We start from the raw sequence: 17,568 nt of genomic DNA, 5'->3' as shown, positions 1-17,568 counted from the left end.
ATTACACTGTGCTTATGTAGGTACATCAGAGGTGTATCTTCTTGTCAGCCAAATCATCAGCCAACTTAGGTAGCATGTGTAAAAAGGAGAACTTCTGCAGCTGTTGCACATGTACATCTGTGTAGTCTTTATCAAATGTAAGGGAACACCCCCCTGAAATGGACAAAAATGAATGGGAAGTCATTGGCACTGGACAAACCATATACACGGTGTCCAATACCACTCAATTTGGCGTTGTTTCATTCAAAGTTGATTGTAAATGCCATATGGCAAATGCCAGGTGTAACACTTTAAAAATCAAAGAGGTGGCGAGCGCGCTCCACCGTGGTTTTTCATATTGCAAATGCAACACAAGTCAACATCCAAAAGTAAAAAAATGTAAAAGCAAATTTTAAAAAAACAACTTATCAACCCCTTGGGGATCGGGCTGAATTTACTGCCCCCTTTGGAGGAAGTGCGTGCCCATAGTAAACAGAATTTTATTTTGTCCAAAATATCTAATATATGCATATAATAATAATTATTGAATAGAAAACACTCTAAAGTTTCTAAAACCGTTTAAATTATGTCTGTATGTAAAGCAGAACTCTCAGGGCAGCCATTCTCCCAAACTCTCTCTTTGCAACAGAAAAGTTGGGACAACTTTGACGTCATCGCCCCCACCCTTCCCAACCAGCTACGGATCCAGGAACAGTTTCTATGTGTTCAGCGCGATGTCTGCTTTCAAATGGGGTGTTCATTGTGAGAATCTCGCGCGCCCTCGTCCTTTGGCAGGCTAAAACGTTCGGGTCACGCGAAAATACATGCATTCTATTGCGCACGTCTGAATTGGAGCTCCCTCTTTTTCCATGAAACACCAATTGATGTCGGTTTGTCTGATCGCGCTGATCATTGTTTTACATGATTAAAACATCCTAAAGCTCGATTCTGCACTTAGTTTGACCAGTTTAGTCGACATATAATATGTAATTTTTAAGTTTTGATGCGGAAGAGTGCGGGACCAGAAGTCATTTTGGGTGCATTTCAGCTGAAGCTGTTAGCATATGCTAATACAGAGACACACAACTTGAAACCAAACGATGTATTGGGTAAGTATAACTCCTTCCACGTCTTCTGATCGAAGAACATCAAAGGTAAGGGAATATTTCTGTGGTTCATTTTGGGTTTCTGTGGACGCCAAACGTAGAGAAGACATACTGCTAATATCGGAGCGCCGTCTCATATTGTAGCCTAGTGAACGAATTCTGTAACGTTAAAAATAAATGTAACACAGCGGTTGCATTAAGAAGAAGTGTATCTTTGTAACTATATGTAGAACATGTATATTTAGTCATGTGTATTGCTTGTTATCTGAAGTTATCTGTCGGAGCTATCATCATTTCTCCGGACATTTGAGTAGCATTTTTTGAAAATGTCGTCATTGTAAACAGAGATTTATGGATATAAATGGCATATTATTGAAAAAAACATAAATGTACTGTGTAACATGTCCTATTACTGTCATCTGATGAAGATTTTCAAAAGGTTAGTGAATGATTTATTTTTTAATCCTGCTTTTATAATTTTATATTTTCTGGGACAAAATGGCTGCCTCTTGTCTTTGTTTCGGTGGTGGTCTAATATAAATGTGTGGTGTGTTTTCGCCGTAAAACATTTTAGAAATCTGACTTGCTGGGTAGATGAACAAGGTGTTTATCTTTCATTTGTGCTATTGGACTTGTTAATGTGTGGAGGTTAAATATTTCTAAGAATATTTATTGCATTTTGCGTTATGGTAATGAGCTTGAGCCTGTAGTCACGATCCCAGATCCGGGATGGGTAGCATCAATTAATGTGCTTTCTGGAACGTTTTTCGAAATTATTTCAATTTTTGGGCAATTATGTGTAAGAACTGTATGAATATACTTCTGTCCAATTTTATTATCATTTAAAAAAAAGTTTTACTTGCGCATAAGGCATATGTTTTGTCCATTTGCAATATGATTTCATAGGAAGTCAAAAGTCAAAAGTCAAATATAGCAGAAATTTTAAACAACCTTCACACACCCTTAAAAAAGTGCTTTCTAGACCGTTTTTCGAAATTATTTCGAATTTTGTGTCAATTACATATGTATAAGAACTGTATCAACATACTTTAGTCATATTTTATTATCATCATTTTTTTAACTTGTGCATAAGTTTTCTACATTTGCAATATGATTTCATAGGAAGTCAAAAGTCGAAAATGTGAACTGTTTTTCAAAAACATTTCACCCCCGTAAAAAGTGCTTTCTGGACCGTTTTTCGAAATTCTTTCCATTTTTTGTCAATTAATCATGTGTAAGAACTGTATGAATATACTTTTGTAAAACTTTATTATCATCATTTTTTAAAAACTTGTGCATAAGGAATCTGTTTTGTCCATTTCAATATGATTTCATAGGAAGTCAAAAGTCACTTTTTTTGGCCAAATGCTATAAGAAATGTCCAAATGCAATATGAAAGATTTGAAAATGCCAAATCAGGATGTTATGTCCATTTGCCAATTACCATCACAAATTTGACATACTGCAGAAATGCAAAATTGACTGGCCTGATGAACTCGGGATGGCTGGGCAGTGATAGTGGTTCCTCTCCATCGCTCGTTGTGTTGATTTCATCATGTCCATTTGGTGATGTTTTTTCACTATTGAATCATATTGCAAGTGCACGTGCATTTGCAATATGTTTCAATGGGCATTTACCATCACGAATTTGCTATGCTCAAAAGTCAAACTATATACTTTTGTCAACTTTATTATCATAATTCATTTTATTACTTGTGCATAAGGCATATGTTTTGTCCATTTGCAATATGATTTCATAGGAAGTCAAAAGTCACTTTTTCTTTGGCCAAATGCCATAAGAACTTTTACATGCTCAAAAATCCTGCAGAAATGCAAAATTGACTGGCCTGATGAACACAGGATGGCCGGGCAGTGATAGTTGTTCCTTTCCATCGCTCGTTGTGTTGACTTCATCATGTCCATTTGGTGATGTTTTTTTCACCATTGAATCATATTGCAATTGCACGTGCTAGGCTTAGCATTAAACCTAGCATTCAGAAGGCAACATTCTCACAAAAACAAGAAAAGCATTCAAATAAAATCATTTACCTTTGAAGAACTTCGGATGTTTTCAATGAGGAGACTCTCAGATAGCAAATGTTCCTTTTTTCCAAAAATATTATTCGTGTAGGAGAAATCGCTCTGTTTTGTTCATCACGTTCGGCTAAGAAAACCCCCCGAAAATTCAGTCATTACAACGCCAAACTTTTTTCCAAATTAACTCCATATTATCGACAGAAACATGGCAAACGTTTAGAATCAATCCTCAAGGTGTTTTTCACATATCTATTCGATGATAAATCATTCGTGGCAGTTTGGTTTCTCCTCTGAAGCAAATGGAAAAATACACGCAGCTGGAGATTACGCAATAATTTCGATGGAGGACACCAAGCGACCACCTGGTAAATGTAGTCTCTTATGGTCAATCTTCCAATGATATGCCTACAAATACGTCACAATGCTGCAGACACCTTGGGGAAACGACAGAACGTGTAAGCTCATTCCTGGCGCATTCAGAGCCATATAAGGAGACATTGGAACACAGCGCCTTCAAAATCTGGGGCATTTCCTGTTTGAAATTTAATCTTGGTTTCGCCTGTAGCATCAGTTCTGTGGAACTCACAGATCATATCTTTGTAGTTTTGGAAACGCCAGAGTGTTTTCTTTCCAAAGCTGTCAATTATATGCATAGTCGAGCATCTTTTCGTGACAAAATATCTTGTTTAAAACGGGAACGTTTCTTTATCCAAAAATTAAAAGAGCGCCCCCTATATCGAAGAAGTTATGTATTCTCTCTCTAATTCTCTCCCTCTCAAAGGACCTGAGCCCTAAGGACCATGCCTCAGGACTACCTGGCTCCAGTTTCAACTGTTCTGCCTGCGGCTATGCGGCTACCTGTTCACTGGACGTGCTACCTTGTCCCGGACCTGTTGTTTTGGACTCTCTACCGTACTTGCTGTCTCTAACTCTGAATGAGCGGTTATGAAAAGCCAACTGATATTTACTCCTGAGGTGTTGACCTGTTGCACCCTCGACAACCACTGTGATTATTATTATTTGACCCTGCTGGTCATCTATGAACATTTGAGCATCTTGGCCATGTTCTGTTATAATCTCCACCCGGCACAGCCAGAAGAGTACTGGCCACCCCTCATAGCCTGGTTCCTCTCTATGTTTCTTCCTAGGTTCTGGCCTTTCTACCTGAAGGTAGTACCCATCTTTTCCATTGGGACGAATAGGTACTGTCTATCAGCCAAGCTTTTGATGTCACCATTTGGCCTACTCAGAAATTTGACTTGGAACTCTTGAAGGGGCACTTGATCTCAAGGAGTGGTGTTGCATCAAGGATCCCATCTGGGCTGGCTCCCAACCAAGGATGGTCAGGGTGCACCACCTCTGTTCTCCACAACGTGCCCTCTGCTCTCCAGGAGTGTGGTGACATTGACCTCATTTTCTTTGTCATGCTTTGTTGCTGTATTGCCAGTGAAGGTTGGGTACAAATACTAATTTACACATTTTTTAGGATCTGTGGTGTTTCGTTTTGAGACTCGTTTCACTGTGCTAGCTATTAGACGCAGCTTCCTAGCGTCATATGCCATAGTTGTGAAGTACTTTGGATCTTGGTTTCTTCCATCAATGTAGCTGCTTGTACGGGGGATAATTTGATGTAGGCCTCATAAAACATTGTGCACTTCCTACAGGTTATTGTTGTGCTTGTTCAGTGTGACACCATGTGTTCGTGTGGGCTGAATCATGTTGACTTGGGCCTGCCTTGCTGCTGCTTTCTACATTTGCTCTGTAACTTAGCTGAAAATACCATTTGTCTGGAGCCGAAATAGTGGAGCTTACAGAGGAGTGTATGTGGCTTGTGAACTCTGCATGGTTCCTAAAAAGTTGGGGGGAGGTTGTGGAATCGTCCTGTGATGATGTTGACAGGCCTGAATATGTGTGGTGGGGTGGTGTTTAAAATGTATGTGTTTCCACTTCCTCAGCCCTACATTTTTCCTCACACCGGAGTTCCACTTCCTTTGCACATCATTGCATGTCATTCCTGTTTCGCCTTGCCTGACTGCACTCTCAACCTACATTGAAGAAAATATTTTTAGTTATTATTCAACCCAGTGTTTTCCTGCACTTTCATGTAATTTTTGGTCGTTACTTTTACTAACCTTCCACAGAATTGCTGCAGCATGACTACAAGAGGATCCTGCCCCTGCAATACATGAGAAACCCGCTGTCTGTATGACACCTGTCGTTGATGCTAGTACCCACGCCTTGTGATGAGATGCGTGCAGGCTCTGACTCGGCTCTATGTCTGCTTTTAGGTAGAGAAGGTCGTCTCCAACATCCTTCAATAACACCCGAACAACTTTGTTACTATGTAGGTATTGGTACGCCTCCAAACTTTTAAAGTTGCTTATCGCCTTACCATCGCAAGCTACAGATTCAACAAAGTAAGTAAATATGCTACCGTACATGATACGAGGTCACTTCTTCACGTTATCTTCCCAACCATCAATTACAGAGGATAAAGGTAGGCTAATATTACCCTTTTTGATCTCCATCAGGTTGTGTTCCCACATCATTATTAGTTTGGCAAGCTCTTCATGAATGAATGAATGAAGAAAACTTTTGTTTACTGAGAACCGGAAATAACACCCATAATTCCCACAAGGCATCATGGGACACGGGAAACGTGTGGATATATCAAATTCCAGAAATGAGTGTGCAGTTTAAGAATGTAGTATTCGGACACGGCCAGTGTGTGTATGTGCATGTTTATTGGTTCCCAACCGCCTGTTCAGACAGGTTTCAACAAGAAGATAAGCGAGAGATAGAAAGAAAGAGGAATAGAGAAAGAGTAAGTCTCTTACCTTTGATACAAAGCACTCTGCGATGGCCACAGGGTCTGAATTACATTTCTCCAGGTCATGTAGCAGATCTCTGAAAAACAAAATCACTTCAGGATATCACATCCTCAATCACACACGCGCAGGCATGCACACTTTATTCTAATCCCTGCCTACATGTACATACTGTATCTACCTAAAATACTCCAGTATCCCTGCACATTGTAAATTTACCCTGTATTTAGCTTTTTTATTTTCTTATTAGCTATACACTTTTTGATATTCTGTAGTTGTGCATATGACAAATACAACACAGCTATAGTTACATGAGTAGGGCATCATGTCATTGTCCCTGTATTGCTATGTATCTTTGTGACAGCGGCTAACTAAGGGGGGCTAGCCTGAACCATGAAAAACAGCCCCAGATTATTATTTTTCCTCCATCAAACTTTACAGTTGGCACTATGCATTTGGGCAGGTAGCATTCTCCTGCCATCTGCCAAACCCAGATATGATGTACTACCATATGGTGAAGTGTGATTCATCACTCCAGAGAATGAGCATGGTGATCTTGCTCGGCTATAGAAACCCATTTCATGAAGCTTTTGGCGAACAGTTCCTGTGCTGATGTTGCTTCCAGAGGCAGTTTGGAACTCAGTAGTGAGTGTTGCAACCTAGAACAGACAATTTGTACTCGCTACGCGTTTCAGCACTCGGCAGTCCCGTTCTGTGAGCTTGTGTCTCCTACCACTTCGCGGTAGACCCGTGACATTTCCACTTCACAATGACAACAATCACAGTTGACCAGCTCTAGCAGGGCAGAAATGTTATGAACTGACTTGATGGAAAGGTGACATCCTATGACGGTACAACGTTTAAGGTCAATCAGCTCTTTAATACGTGCCACTCTACTGTCAATGTTTGTCTATGGAGATTGCAAGGCGGTGTGCTCAACTTTATACAATTGTCAGCAACGTGTGTGGCTGAAATAGCCAAATCAACTAAATTGAAGGGGTATATACCCACATGCCTTTGGCCATGTAGTATATATAGATACAGCTTACAACACACCCCCCCCCCTCATATTTACAGGTGACACAAACCATCTTCATTCAGTATGTTCTTTGGAGGCTGCACACTATATTTGTTTTAGGTATGTGCGTTTACCTCTTTGAAGTTGTACAGTAGGTGATTGTTATTTACCTGTTGAAGTGGTAGATGTCGCGGATGTTCCCGAATAGAGATCCTCTATCCTCTGAGCTCATTGCTAGACGAGACTGGTTACTGATACACTCAAGGTAATCCTAAAGAGAGAGCGAAACATTTTTTTTTTTTAGAAACAATGTACAGTATGTGAATTCATGCAATTCTATTTTTGACTTAAAAGGTATGGTTTTGGAATACTATTACAGAATATATTTCATGCCAGACAAAAACACTCTCCACTCATAAATAACCACAGCATTGCAAACTCTGAGACCACATACACTTCACTTATTCAGCTCGCACATTCAATCTGCTTTAACACTGCTAAGAAACATACTTCACACTTGAACCATGTTTCTGTATTGTAAAACAACTGGGCCCACAGCCACAGATCTCCCTGACTTCTCCAGTCTCAATCCGCCTACAGACTCTTCAGTGCGTAATCCAGATGGCTGTTAACTTCATATGGCTGCAGGGGCAGTATTGAGTAGCTTGGCTGAAAATGTGCCCATTGTAAACGGCCCGCTCCTTAGTATCAGTTGCTAATATATGCATATTATTATTAGTATTGGATAGAAAACACTCTAAAGTTTCCAAAACTGTCAAAATATTGTCTGTGAGCATAACAGAACTGATATTGCAGGCGAAATCCTGAGGAAAATCAAAACAGGAAGTGGCTTCTATTTTGAAAACTCCATGTTCCATAGCCTCCCTTTGCTCCATTTAAAGGGATATGAACCAGATTCTTTTCCTATCGCTTCCTCAAGGAGTCAACAATCTTCAGGCATAGTTTCAGGCTTTTATTTTGAAAAATGAGCCAGAACGATAACATCGCATCAAGTGGTCACATGAGTTTTGCTTGCGCAACAGAATTTGGACAGCCATTGTTTTCCCCTCTCCTACTGTGAAAGACATTTGTGGTTGATATATTATCGATTATATATTTTATATTGGATTTCTGAACATAACGCGACAAACAAACTGAGGTATTTTGGATATAAAAATCATCTTTATGGAACAAACGGAACATTTGTTGTTTAACTGGGAGTTTCGTGAGTGAAAACATCCGAAGACCAAAGGTAAACGATTCATTTGATTGCTTTTCTGATTTTCGTGACCGAGCTACCTGATGCTAAGTGCACTTAATGTTTATCGTGCGATCGATAAACTTACAAACGCTTGGATTGCTTTCGCTGTAAAGCATAATTTCAAAATCTGACACGACAGGTGGATTAACAAAAGGCTAAGCTGTGTTTTCCTATATTGCACTTGTGATTTCATGAATATAAATATTTTAGTAATATTTATTGTATGTAGCGGTTGTTGATGACACTTATCCCGATAGGGGGATTGCAGCCATAACAAGTTAAGCCAGCACAGCAAAATGTCAAACGGGCCTACAGTGTCCAAAGCCAATTTTTTAAATATATTTTTTTATACCTTTAAAATAGGAAAGTCAGTTAAGAACAAATTCTTACTTTCAATGACAGCCTAGGAACAGTGGGTTAACCTGTTCAGGGGCAGAACAACAGATTTGTACCTTGTCAGCTCGGGGATCCAAACTTGCAACCTTTCGGTTACTAGTCCAACGCTCTAACCACTAGGCTACCCTGCCACCCCAATAGGAGAGGATACACAGGTGAGAGGTTTGTAGAGCACTGTCTAAGGAACTGATACTGTGTACTGTGTTTATTCAGGCGGAGTCAGACGGTCTCAGCTACCAACCAGATATAACCCTAAATCCGTAAACATTGGCACCTTCACAGATATCATCCTAACTAACTCACCCTCCAAATACACCTCTGCTGTTTTCAACCAAGATCTCAACGATCACTGCCTCATTGCCTGCATCCGTAATGGGTCTGCGAGCAAACGACCACCCCTCATCACTGTCAAACGCTCCCTAAAACACTTCTGCGAGCAGGCCTTTCTAATCGACCTGGCCGGGGTATCCTGGAACAACATTGACCTCATCCCGACAGTAGAGGATGCCTGGTTATTCTTTAAAATTGCCTTCCTCACCATATTAAATAGGCATGCCCCATTCAAAAAATGTAGAACCAGGAATAGATATAGCCCTTGGTTCACTCCAAACCTGTCTGCCCTTGACCAGCACAAAAACATCCTGTGGCATTTTGCATTAGCAAGGGTAGCCTAGTGGTTAGAGCATTGGACTAGTAAACGGAAGGTTGCAAGTTCAAATCCTGGAGCTGACAAGGTACAAATCTGTCATTCTGCCCCAGAACAGGCAGTTAACCCACTGTTCCTAGGCTGTCATTGAAAATATGAATTTTTTTCTTAACTGACTTGCCTAGTAAAATAAAAAATAAATATAAAATTGGCCATGGTTAAGGAGTAAGATGAGACTTTTTAGACATGGGTCACAGATGTGGCCTGTCCTGACCCAGTCAATCAACACAGCCTGAGCCTGATCACACACAGTGTTAAAACCCCACATGCATGCTAAACACACATACCTCAGACACACAAACAGCTATACACACGCGCACACACACTCCCAGCTAAACTTCTTCGACAAAATATAAACTGCATTTGACGCTACCACATTACACATTAAAGGGATAATTTTTTCCTTCCATTCAAGTCATGGGACCGATATTAGCATTTTTCACACATCATGTTCAAATAATCTATAAGTGACTTTGTTGAGCTTCACAACACATGAGATACTTTTGAAAGATTTGGATGCAGGAAAAATGCTAATATTGGTCCCATGACATTAATGGAAGGAAAAAATTATCCCTTTAATGTGTAATGCTGTTTTTGCTAAAACATTAGCATTTGGAAACAGTGAGAGGGAAACTAAACCAAAGCATGGATTGTTGTCATAGATTACCTTACAGCGTAAAGTAACCAGTATATCTTTTTGCAATTTGGGTGAACTATCCCGTCAACACTCACATACACTTTCTCTCAATTTCTCCAAATCTAACACACACCAATACAGTCTCCTCACTCCATACGCCCATGTGAAAGCCAATTAACTAGGACACGCTAACTCCAAACATCCATATTGTTTTCCTTACAAATATTAACTTTGGATGTGTGTGTTCCAATCAAAGTAATGTGCATTATTTTCGAAATATCGTGTTGTCATTTCTACAGTAGCATTTTTCATTCATTAATTTAGTTTATTTAAACTTTTATTTAACTAGGCAAGTCAGTTAAGAACAAATTCTTATTTACTATGACGGCCTACCCCGGCCAAACCCTCCGCTAACCTTGACGATGCTGGGCCAATTGTGCGCCGCCTTATGGGACTCCCGATCACGGCTGGTTGTGATATAGCCCAGGAATGAATCTAAACCCTATGCTGAGTGCCTTAGACTGCTGTGCCACTCAGGATCCCCATACCGTATGCATGTATGGAGAATAATGTATTTACTGTTTTATTCATGTTTTCAAGTGCTGGTGACAAATCATGCATTTGGATTCTTGCATAGATTGTAATGGACACATATGATGTGTGTAAATTACGTTTTTGAAGGTTGTACTAATTATGATGAGCTGTTGAAATGCTAAGCTATTTGCCAGCTATATGTGCCGCTATGTTTGTTGACATTATACAATGCATTCTGGTTGTCACGTTGTAACGGCTTTCTCCCTGGGAAGGAGAGGCGGACCAAAACGCAGCCTGGTTAGAGTTCATGTTTTTTAATAAGAAAACTAAACATGAACAGAATACAAAACAATAAACGTGGCAAAACCGAAACAGTCCTAACTGGTGCAGAAAACACAAAGACAGGAAACAGCCCCATAAACATACAAAACTACCTAGAAAGGAAACCGCCCCATAAACATACAAAACTACCTAGAAAGGAAACAGCCCCATAAACATACAAAAATACCTAGAAAGGTCAACAGCCCCATAAACATACAAAACCCCTAGACAAGTCAAACACATAAATCTCCCATGTCACACCCTGACCTAACCAAAATAATAAAGAAAACAAAGATAACTAAGGCCAGGGCGTGACACACGTAAGCATCTGTCAGACCACAAATGATTACAAAACAAGGTGAAGGGATGGTTCACTTGACTGACTTATGGTGCTTTCAAGACATTTGGGAACTCAGAGAAATATGAGGTCAAATCATGACATCAATGATCTTCAGGTCAGAAAGTCAGAGCTCTAGAAAGAGGTCAGAGTAACCGAGTTGGATTTCTGAGTTGGATCACTGTTTAAAATGATGTTTCCCAGTCGGAGATTGTCCCCCCCCCCTCCCCCCAGAGTTCCTAGTTGTCTGGAACGCACTGGGGTCTGAGATTTCTGAGTTCCCAGTTGTTTTGAACGTGGCGTCACATTGTAACTATGGTACCTCAGGGTTGCCAGCTCAGAACCCCCTTTCCAGGGGTTTTATTTTTATTTAACTTATAAACTTCTCCTGTGTTTGCCCTCCATTTAATGATAAATCCCCCATCATCGTAATATTTCCTGCATCATATCCCCCCACGTTACCTTCCCACATCTCTACCCCCCACAGTTTTCATTGTTATTCTTCAGTTTTTTATCCTCTTATGTTTGTTGTGTAGTAAATGTATTTGTTTTTTCCTGTGAAGCACATTGTCGTGCATTCCATGTCTGAAATGTGCTGTATGAATAAAGCTTGATTTGATTTGATCAAATATTTGTAATATGCTAAAAAGTGGACAAACTAAGTTAATATTTCTCATGTAAGGGAACACCCCCCCTGAAATGGACAAAAATGAATGTCATTGGCACTGGACAAACCATATACAAGGTGTCCAATACCACTTAATTCGGCGTTGTTTCGTTCCAAGTTGATTGCAAATGCCATATGGCAAATGCCAGGTGTAACACTTTAAAAATCCAACAGGTGGCGAGTGCGCTCCACCGTGGTTTTTCATATTGCAAATCAACATCCAAAAGTAACATTTTGAAAAGTGATTTTTTTTCTCCAAAAACGTATCACCCCCTTAAAAAAGTGCTTTCTGGATCGTTTTTCGAAATTCTTTCGATTTTTTGTCAATTACACATGTGTAAGAACTGTATGAATATACTTTTGTACAATTTTATTATCATTATTTTTTTTACTTGTGCATAAGGAATATGTTTTGTCCATTTGCAATATGATTTCATAGGAAGTCAAAAGTAAAAAATAGCAAACATTTTGAAAAAACTTCACACCCACTTCAAAAAGTGCTTTCTGGACCGTTTTTCGAAATTATTTCGAATTTTGTGTCAATTGCACATGTATAAGAACTGTATCAACATACTTTAGTCATATTTTATTATCAAAATAACTAAAAATGTTTTACTTGTGCACAAGGCATATGTTTTGTCCATTTGCAATATGATTTCATAGAAGGTCAAAAGTCAAAGTCAAAAGTCACTTTTTTCTGGCAAAATGCCATAAGAAATGTCCAAATGCAATATGAAAGATTTGAAAATTCCAAATCAGGATGTTATGTCCATGTACCATCACGAATTTGACATGCTCAAAAATACTGCAGAAATGCGCATGCATTTGCAATATGTTTCAATGGGCATTTACCATCACGAATTTGTCATGCTCAAAAATACTGCAGAAATGCGCATGCATTTGCAATATGTTTCAATGGGCATTTACCATCACGAATTTGTCATGCTCAAAAATCCTGCAGGAATGCGAAATTTACTTGCCCGATGAACTCGGGGTGGCTGGGCAGTGATTCTGGTTCCTCTTGATTTCAGAATGTCACTTTGGTGATGGTACCTCACTGTTTAAACATATTGCAAATGGACAATAGTCACCGTCCATCAGTCAATTAGATATCATTCTGACACCAAACTGATACAAACTGACGTAAAACTGACGTTCTAGCTGCGGATCCAGTTCTGATGTTATGTGTAGGCCTAGCTGAGGCGACCCCAAATTTCGTCTCGATAGGTCATTTGGTGCCCGAGCAAGACCCTAATTGGTGCTGAAAATACACTTTTTTCCATGCCTTGCTACGGGGTCCTTGAATGAGCTATCGGGCAGAAACATTGGGGTCCGTCTATATGGGCCGAGGCGGTCGTACTGCACCTAGTCTTGCGACTCAGGGACATTTCTAAACGTCGTCATTTTCCTGATACAAAAATGAATTTAAGTCATTGCAAATGTACGAGGCTGTTTCTCGGTCCGAGAACCTTCTAGAGCCACGTAACTCACCACACACTATCAACCTGAGGTCTAGAACAGGTTTCTAAAGTTTCAGAACTCTAGATCTGATGGTTCTTTAATAGTTCGAACAAGGTTAACTAATGCAGGCAGTGTATGTCTCTACGCACCGCAATGTCTCCCTCCTTCCAAGCTGTGTGTGTGTGATTTAGTTTTTCTTAGAAATTTTATGGGAGGTTTGCCTAATCACACGTAAGACGTTTCGGAAAGATCTGACTTTTTTAACCCTTCGAAACAGCCCCTGTGACACCAATTATGGCACTTCCGGTTGGCACAGGAAGCTATAAGTAAACACATATCCGCAATGGCGTATGCTTTTACAGAATCCTGAGTTTTAAGTCTTTATGTTAAGAACTGACTTATTTACATAGGGTTTAGTTTTTAGTTTGTGTTATTTCAGAAAATCACAGAAATCTCGCAGAGCTCCGAAGCACACTTTAAAAAGATTCGTATGAACACGCTGCAACTGGATCTAACTGTTTAAAAAAAAAAAACATTTTTGAACATCACCAATTTGACATTGTACGATTTCTCTTAAATGACGATAGATAAATGGCTGGTTCTTTTTTTATTGACACCGGAGGCTCCTTGACTTTGACGTGAAGCGGAAAAATTATTGCTCTATTTTCATTTTGGACCTTTTAATCCCAGAAAAATGGCCATAACTCAAAACCGTTGAGGCCTAGATGCCATCTTGGTCGGGGCCAACTGCCCATTATGCCAAACCTATTCTCACCAAGTTTCGGCTTCGAAATATTTTCCGTTTAGGAGATAAGGCCACGTCGTTATTCGTGATGTTTTGTACATTTGCAATATGATTGCAAAAATGTCCAAAATTTGATTATTTTATCAAACGGAAACCGAATGTCCGAGAGAGTTCGTTTGATGACTTCCCGGCCCTGCTGCACGGCCCGACGCCGTCCGCGAATTTACAAACGTTTCGGACGTCTAGTAAGGGACCGTACATTTGCAATGTGGACGTTCTCACTAACCATATGGCGAATGTCAAAATGTTCCCTTAAGGTATGCAATGGGCACAGCCATCTTTGACTTTGACTTTGTTAACCTGTCTAGGACCGCTAGCGGAACCCCGCAACAGCCAGTGAAAGTGCAGGGCGCCAAATTCAAATCAACAAAAATCTCATAATTAAAATTCCTCAAGCATACAAGTATTTTACACCATTTTAAAGATAACATTCTCGTTAATCCAGGCACAGTGTCTGATTTGAAAAGTATTTACAGCGATAGCACCACCAACGATTGTTAGCTCACCACCAAGCCACCACCAGCCAAAGAGAGTAGTCACAAAAAGCAGAAATAGAGATAAAATGAATCACTAACCTGATGCTCTTCATCAGATGACACTCATAGGACTTCATTTTACACAATACATGTATGTTTAGTTTGATAAAGTTCATATTTATATAAAAAAATCTAAGTTTACATAGGCGCTGAACATAGGTTCAGTAGTTCTAAAACATGCGGTGATATTGCAGAGAACCACATCAATTTACAGAAATACTCATAATAAATATTGATAAAGATATGACTATTATACATGGAACTTAAAGATAAACTTCTCCTTAATGCAACCGCTGTGTCAGATTTCAAAAAAACTTTACGGAGAAAGCAAACCATGAAATAATCTGAGTACAGCCTTTAGACAACAAAGCAGCCAACAAAGCAGCCAAAAAGATACTCAGAAATAGCATTTTAAATATTCACTTACCTTTGATGATCTTCAACAGAATGCACTCCCAGGAATCCCAGTTCCATCATAAATGTTTGATTTGTTTGATAATGTCCATCAGTTATGTCCATAACCTTATTTTGTTAGGGTGTTTGGTAAACAAATCAGGTCATGCCGAATGTCGGACGAAAAGTTCAAAAAGTTATGTTACAGCCCGTAAATGCCAAAAGTATGGAATCAATCTTTAAGATGTTAACATAAAACTTCATTAATGTTCTAACTGGACAATTCCTTTGTCTGTACAAATGAAGTAGAATGTAGCTACCTTTCACGTGAGCGCGCCAGACCGAGGCTGTGGCACTCTGCCAGAGCACTCACTCAAACAGCCCCCCTACTCCTTTAGAGTAGAATCCTCAAAACAGGTTCTAAATACTGTTAACATCTAGTGGAAGCCTTGGGAAGTGAAACATAACTAATATCACCCTGTATCTTCAATTGTTGAGTTGAAAAACTACAAACCTCAGATTTCCCACTTCCTGGTTGGATTTTTTCTCAGGTTTTTCCCTGCCATATGAGTACTGTTATAATCACAGAAATCATTCAAACAGTTTTAGAAACTTCAGTGTTTTCTATGCAAATGTACTAATTATATTTCTATTCTAGCTTTTACGGCTGAGTAGCAGGCAGCTTAATTTGGGCACGTTTTTCATCCAAGCTACCCAATACTGCCCCCTATCCCAAATAAGTTAATTTGCGTCTTATAGTGAACGGCATTCTGAGATTAGGGAGTTTTCACTTGTCAAACATAAACAAACATGGCTGCCATCAAAGAATTTAGCTACTGTTTTTTTGTCAGCACATCCTGTTATTTAGACTGGCTTATGGAATGAGTTTGGCTGTGGATGTGTTCCGTGCAATGCTTCGATGATGAAGTTCGCATTTATCTTTTACAAAAAAGCATGAAATTGAGGAATAAAGTTGTGAAGATCTTTATTTCCCATCAGTACAAAACTTTGTTTAGGTGCTTTTCAGACAAGAATGTTGTTTAGATGCATTTGTTGCATCATAAGTTCTGTTGCTACTTTTCCAATGACCTATTTGTGATGGTATGCTGCAGGGACCACTCAACAAAGATAAAAAAATATGTGATTGTACTCAAAGGGTTAATAGCAGTAAGGGGGGGGGGTTGACAAATATTTAAATTAAGGGGTGAAAAATGATGTTCCTGTCTAAAAGTGTAGTGGAAGAGTGAGTCTCCTGCCTCATAGATCAAGGGAATTCTCTTCGATTATAATCACAGCCGTATATATTACCCCCCAAGCAGACACATCGATGGCTCTGAACAAACTTTATTTGACTCTTTGCAAACTGGAATCCATACATCCTGAGGCTGCATTCATTGTAGCTGGGGATTTTAACAAGTCTAATCTGAAAACAAGACTCCCTAAATTGTATCAGCATATCGATTGCGCAACCAGGGCTGGCAAAACCTTGGATCACTGCTATTCTATCTTCCGCGACGCATATAAGGCCCTGCCCCGCCCTCCTTTCAGAAAAGCTGACCACGACTCCATTTTGTTGATCCCTGCCTACAGACAGAAACTAAAACAAGAAGCTCCCACGCTTAGGTCTGTTCAACGCTGGTCCGACAAATCTGATTCCACACTACAAGACTGCTTCCATCACGTGGACTGGGATATGTTTCGTATTGCGTCAGACAACAACATTGACGAATACGCTGATTCGGTGTGCGAGTTCATTAGAACGTGCGTTGAAGATGTCGTTCCCAAAGCAACGATTAAAACATTCCCAAACCAGAAACCGTGGATTGATGGCAGCATTCGTGTGAAACTGAAAGCGAACCACTGCTTTTAATCAGGGAAAGGTGACCGGAAATATGACCGAATACAAACAGTGTAGCTATTCCCTCCGCAAGGCAATCAAACAAGCTAAGCGTTAGTATAGAGACAAAGTAGAATCTCAATTCAACGGCTCAGACACAAGAGGTATGTGGCAGGGTCTACAGTCAATCACGGATTACAAAATGAAAACCAGCCCCGTCACGGACCAGGATGTCTTGCTCCCAGGCAGACTAAATAAATGTTTTGCCCGCTTTGAGGACAATACAGTGCCACTGACACGGCCTGCAACCAAAACATGCGGCCTCTCCTTCACTGCAGCCGAGGTGAGTAAAACATTTAAACGCGTTAACCCTCGGAAGGCTGCAGGCCCAGACGGCAATCCCAGCCGCGCCCTCAGAGCATGCGTAGGCTGGTGTGTTTACGGAAAAATTTTCAATCAATCCCTATCCCCCTATATATGTATACGAACTATAGACCAGGCCCTATTCCCTATATAGTGGTACTACTATAGACCAGAGCCTATTCCCTATATAGTGGTACTACTATAGACAGAGCCTATCCCTTATATAGTGGTACTACTATAGACCAGAGCCCTATTCCCTATATAGTGGTACTACTATAGACCAGAGCCCTATTCCCTATATATGGTACTACTATAGACCAGAGCCCTATCCCTATATAGTGGGTAC

The 17,568-nt window shown here is 39.9% G+C and overlaps 1 protein-coding gene across 1 annotated transcript in view; it reads right to left on the bottom strand.

The window, feature by feature from the left end:
- Positions 1-17,568, bottom strand: part of LOC109901011 (pleckstrin homology domain-containing family G member 1-like) — a 123,501-nt gene that overhangs the window by 48,075 nt on the left and 57,858 nt on the right. The window contains exons 2-3 of the mRNA XM_031836685.1: positions 7,139-7,239; positions 5,960-6,029 (exon numbers count right to left, since the gene is read on the bottom strand). Of these exons, the coding sequence (XP_031692545.1) occupies positions 5,960-6,029; positions 7,139-7,239 (171 nt within the window). The remainder of the gene's footprint in view (positions 1-5,959; positions 6,030-7,138; positions 7,240-17,568) is intronic.

The sequence above is a fragment of the Oncorhynchus kisutch genome, linkage group LG12, assembly GCF_002021735.2.
Source record: "Oncorhynchus kisutch isolate 150728-3 linkage group LG12, Okis_V2, whole genome shotgun sequence".
In the NCBI taxonomy this organism is placed as follows: Eukaryota; Metazoa; Chordata; class Actinopteri; order Salmoniformes; family Salmonidae; genus Oncorhynchus; species Oncorhynchus kisutch.
Note: the sequence above shows the minus strand (reverse complement) of the source record. Positions and strands in the feature narration are given on the sequence as shown.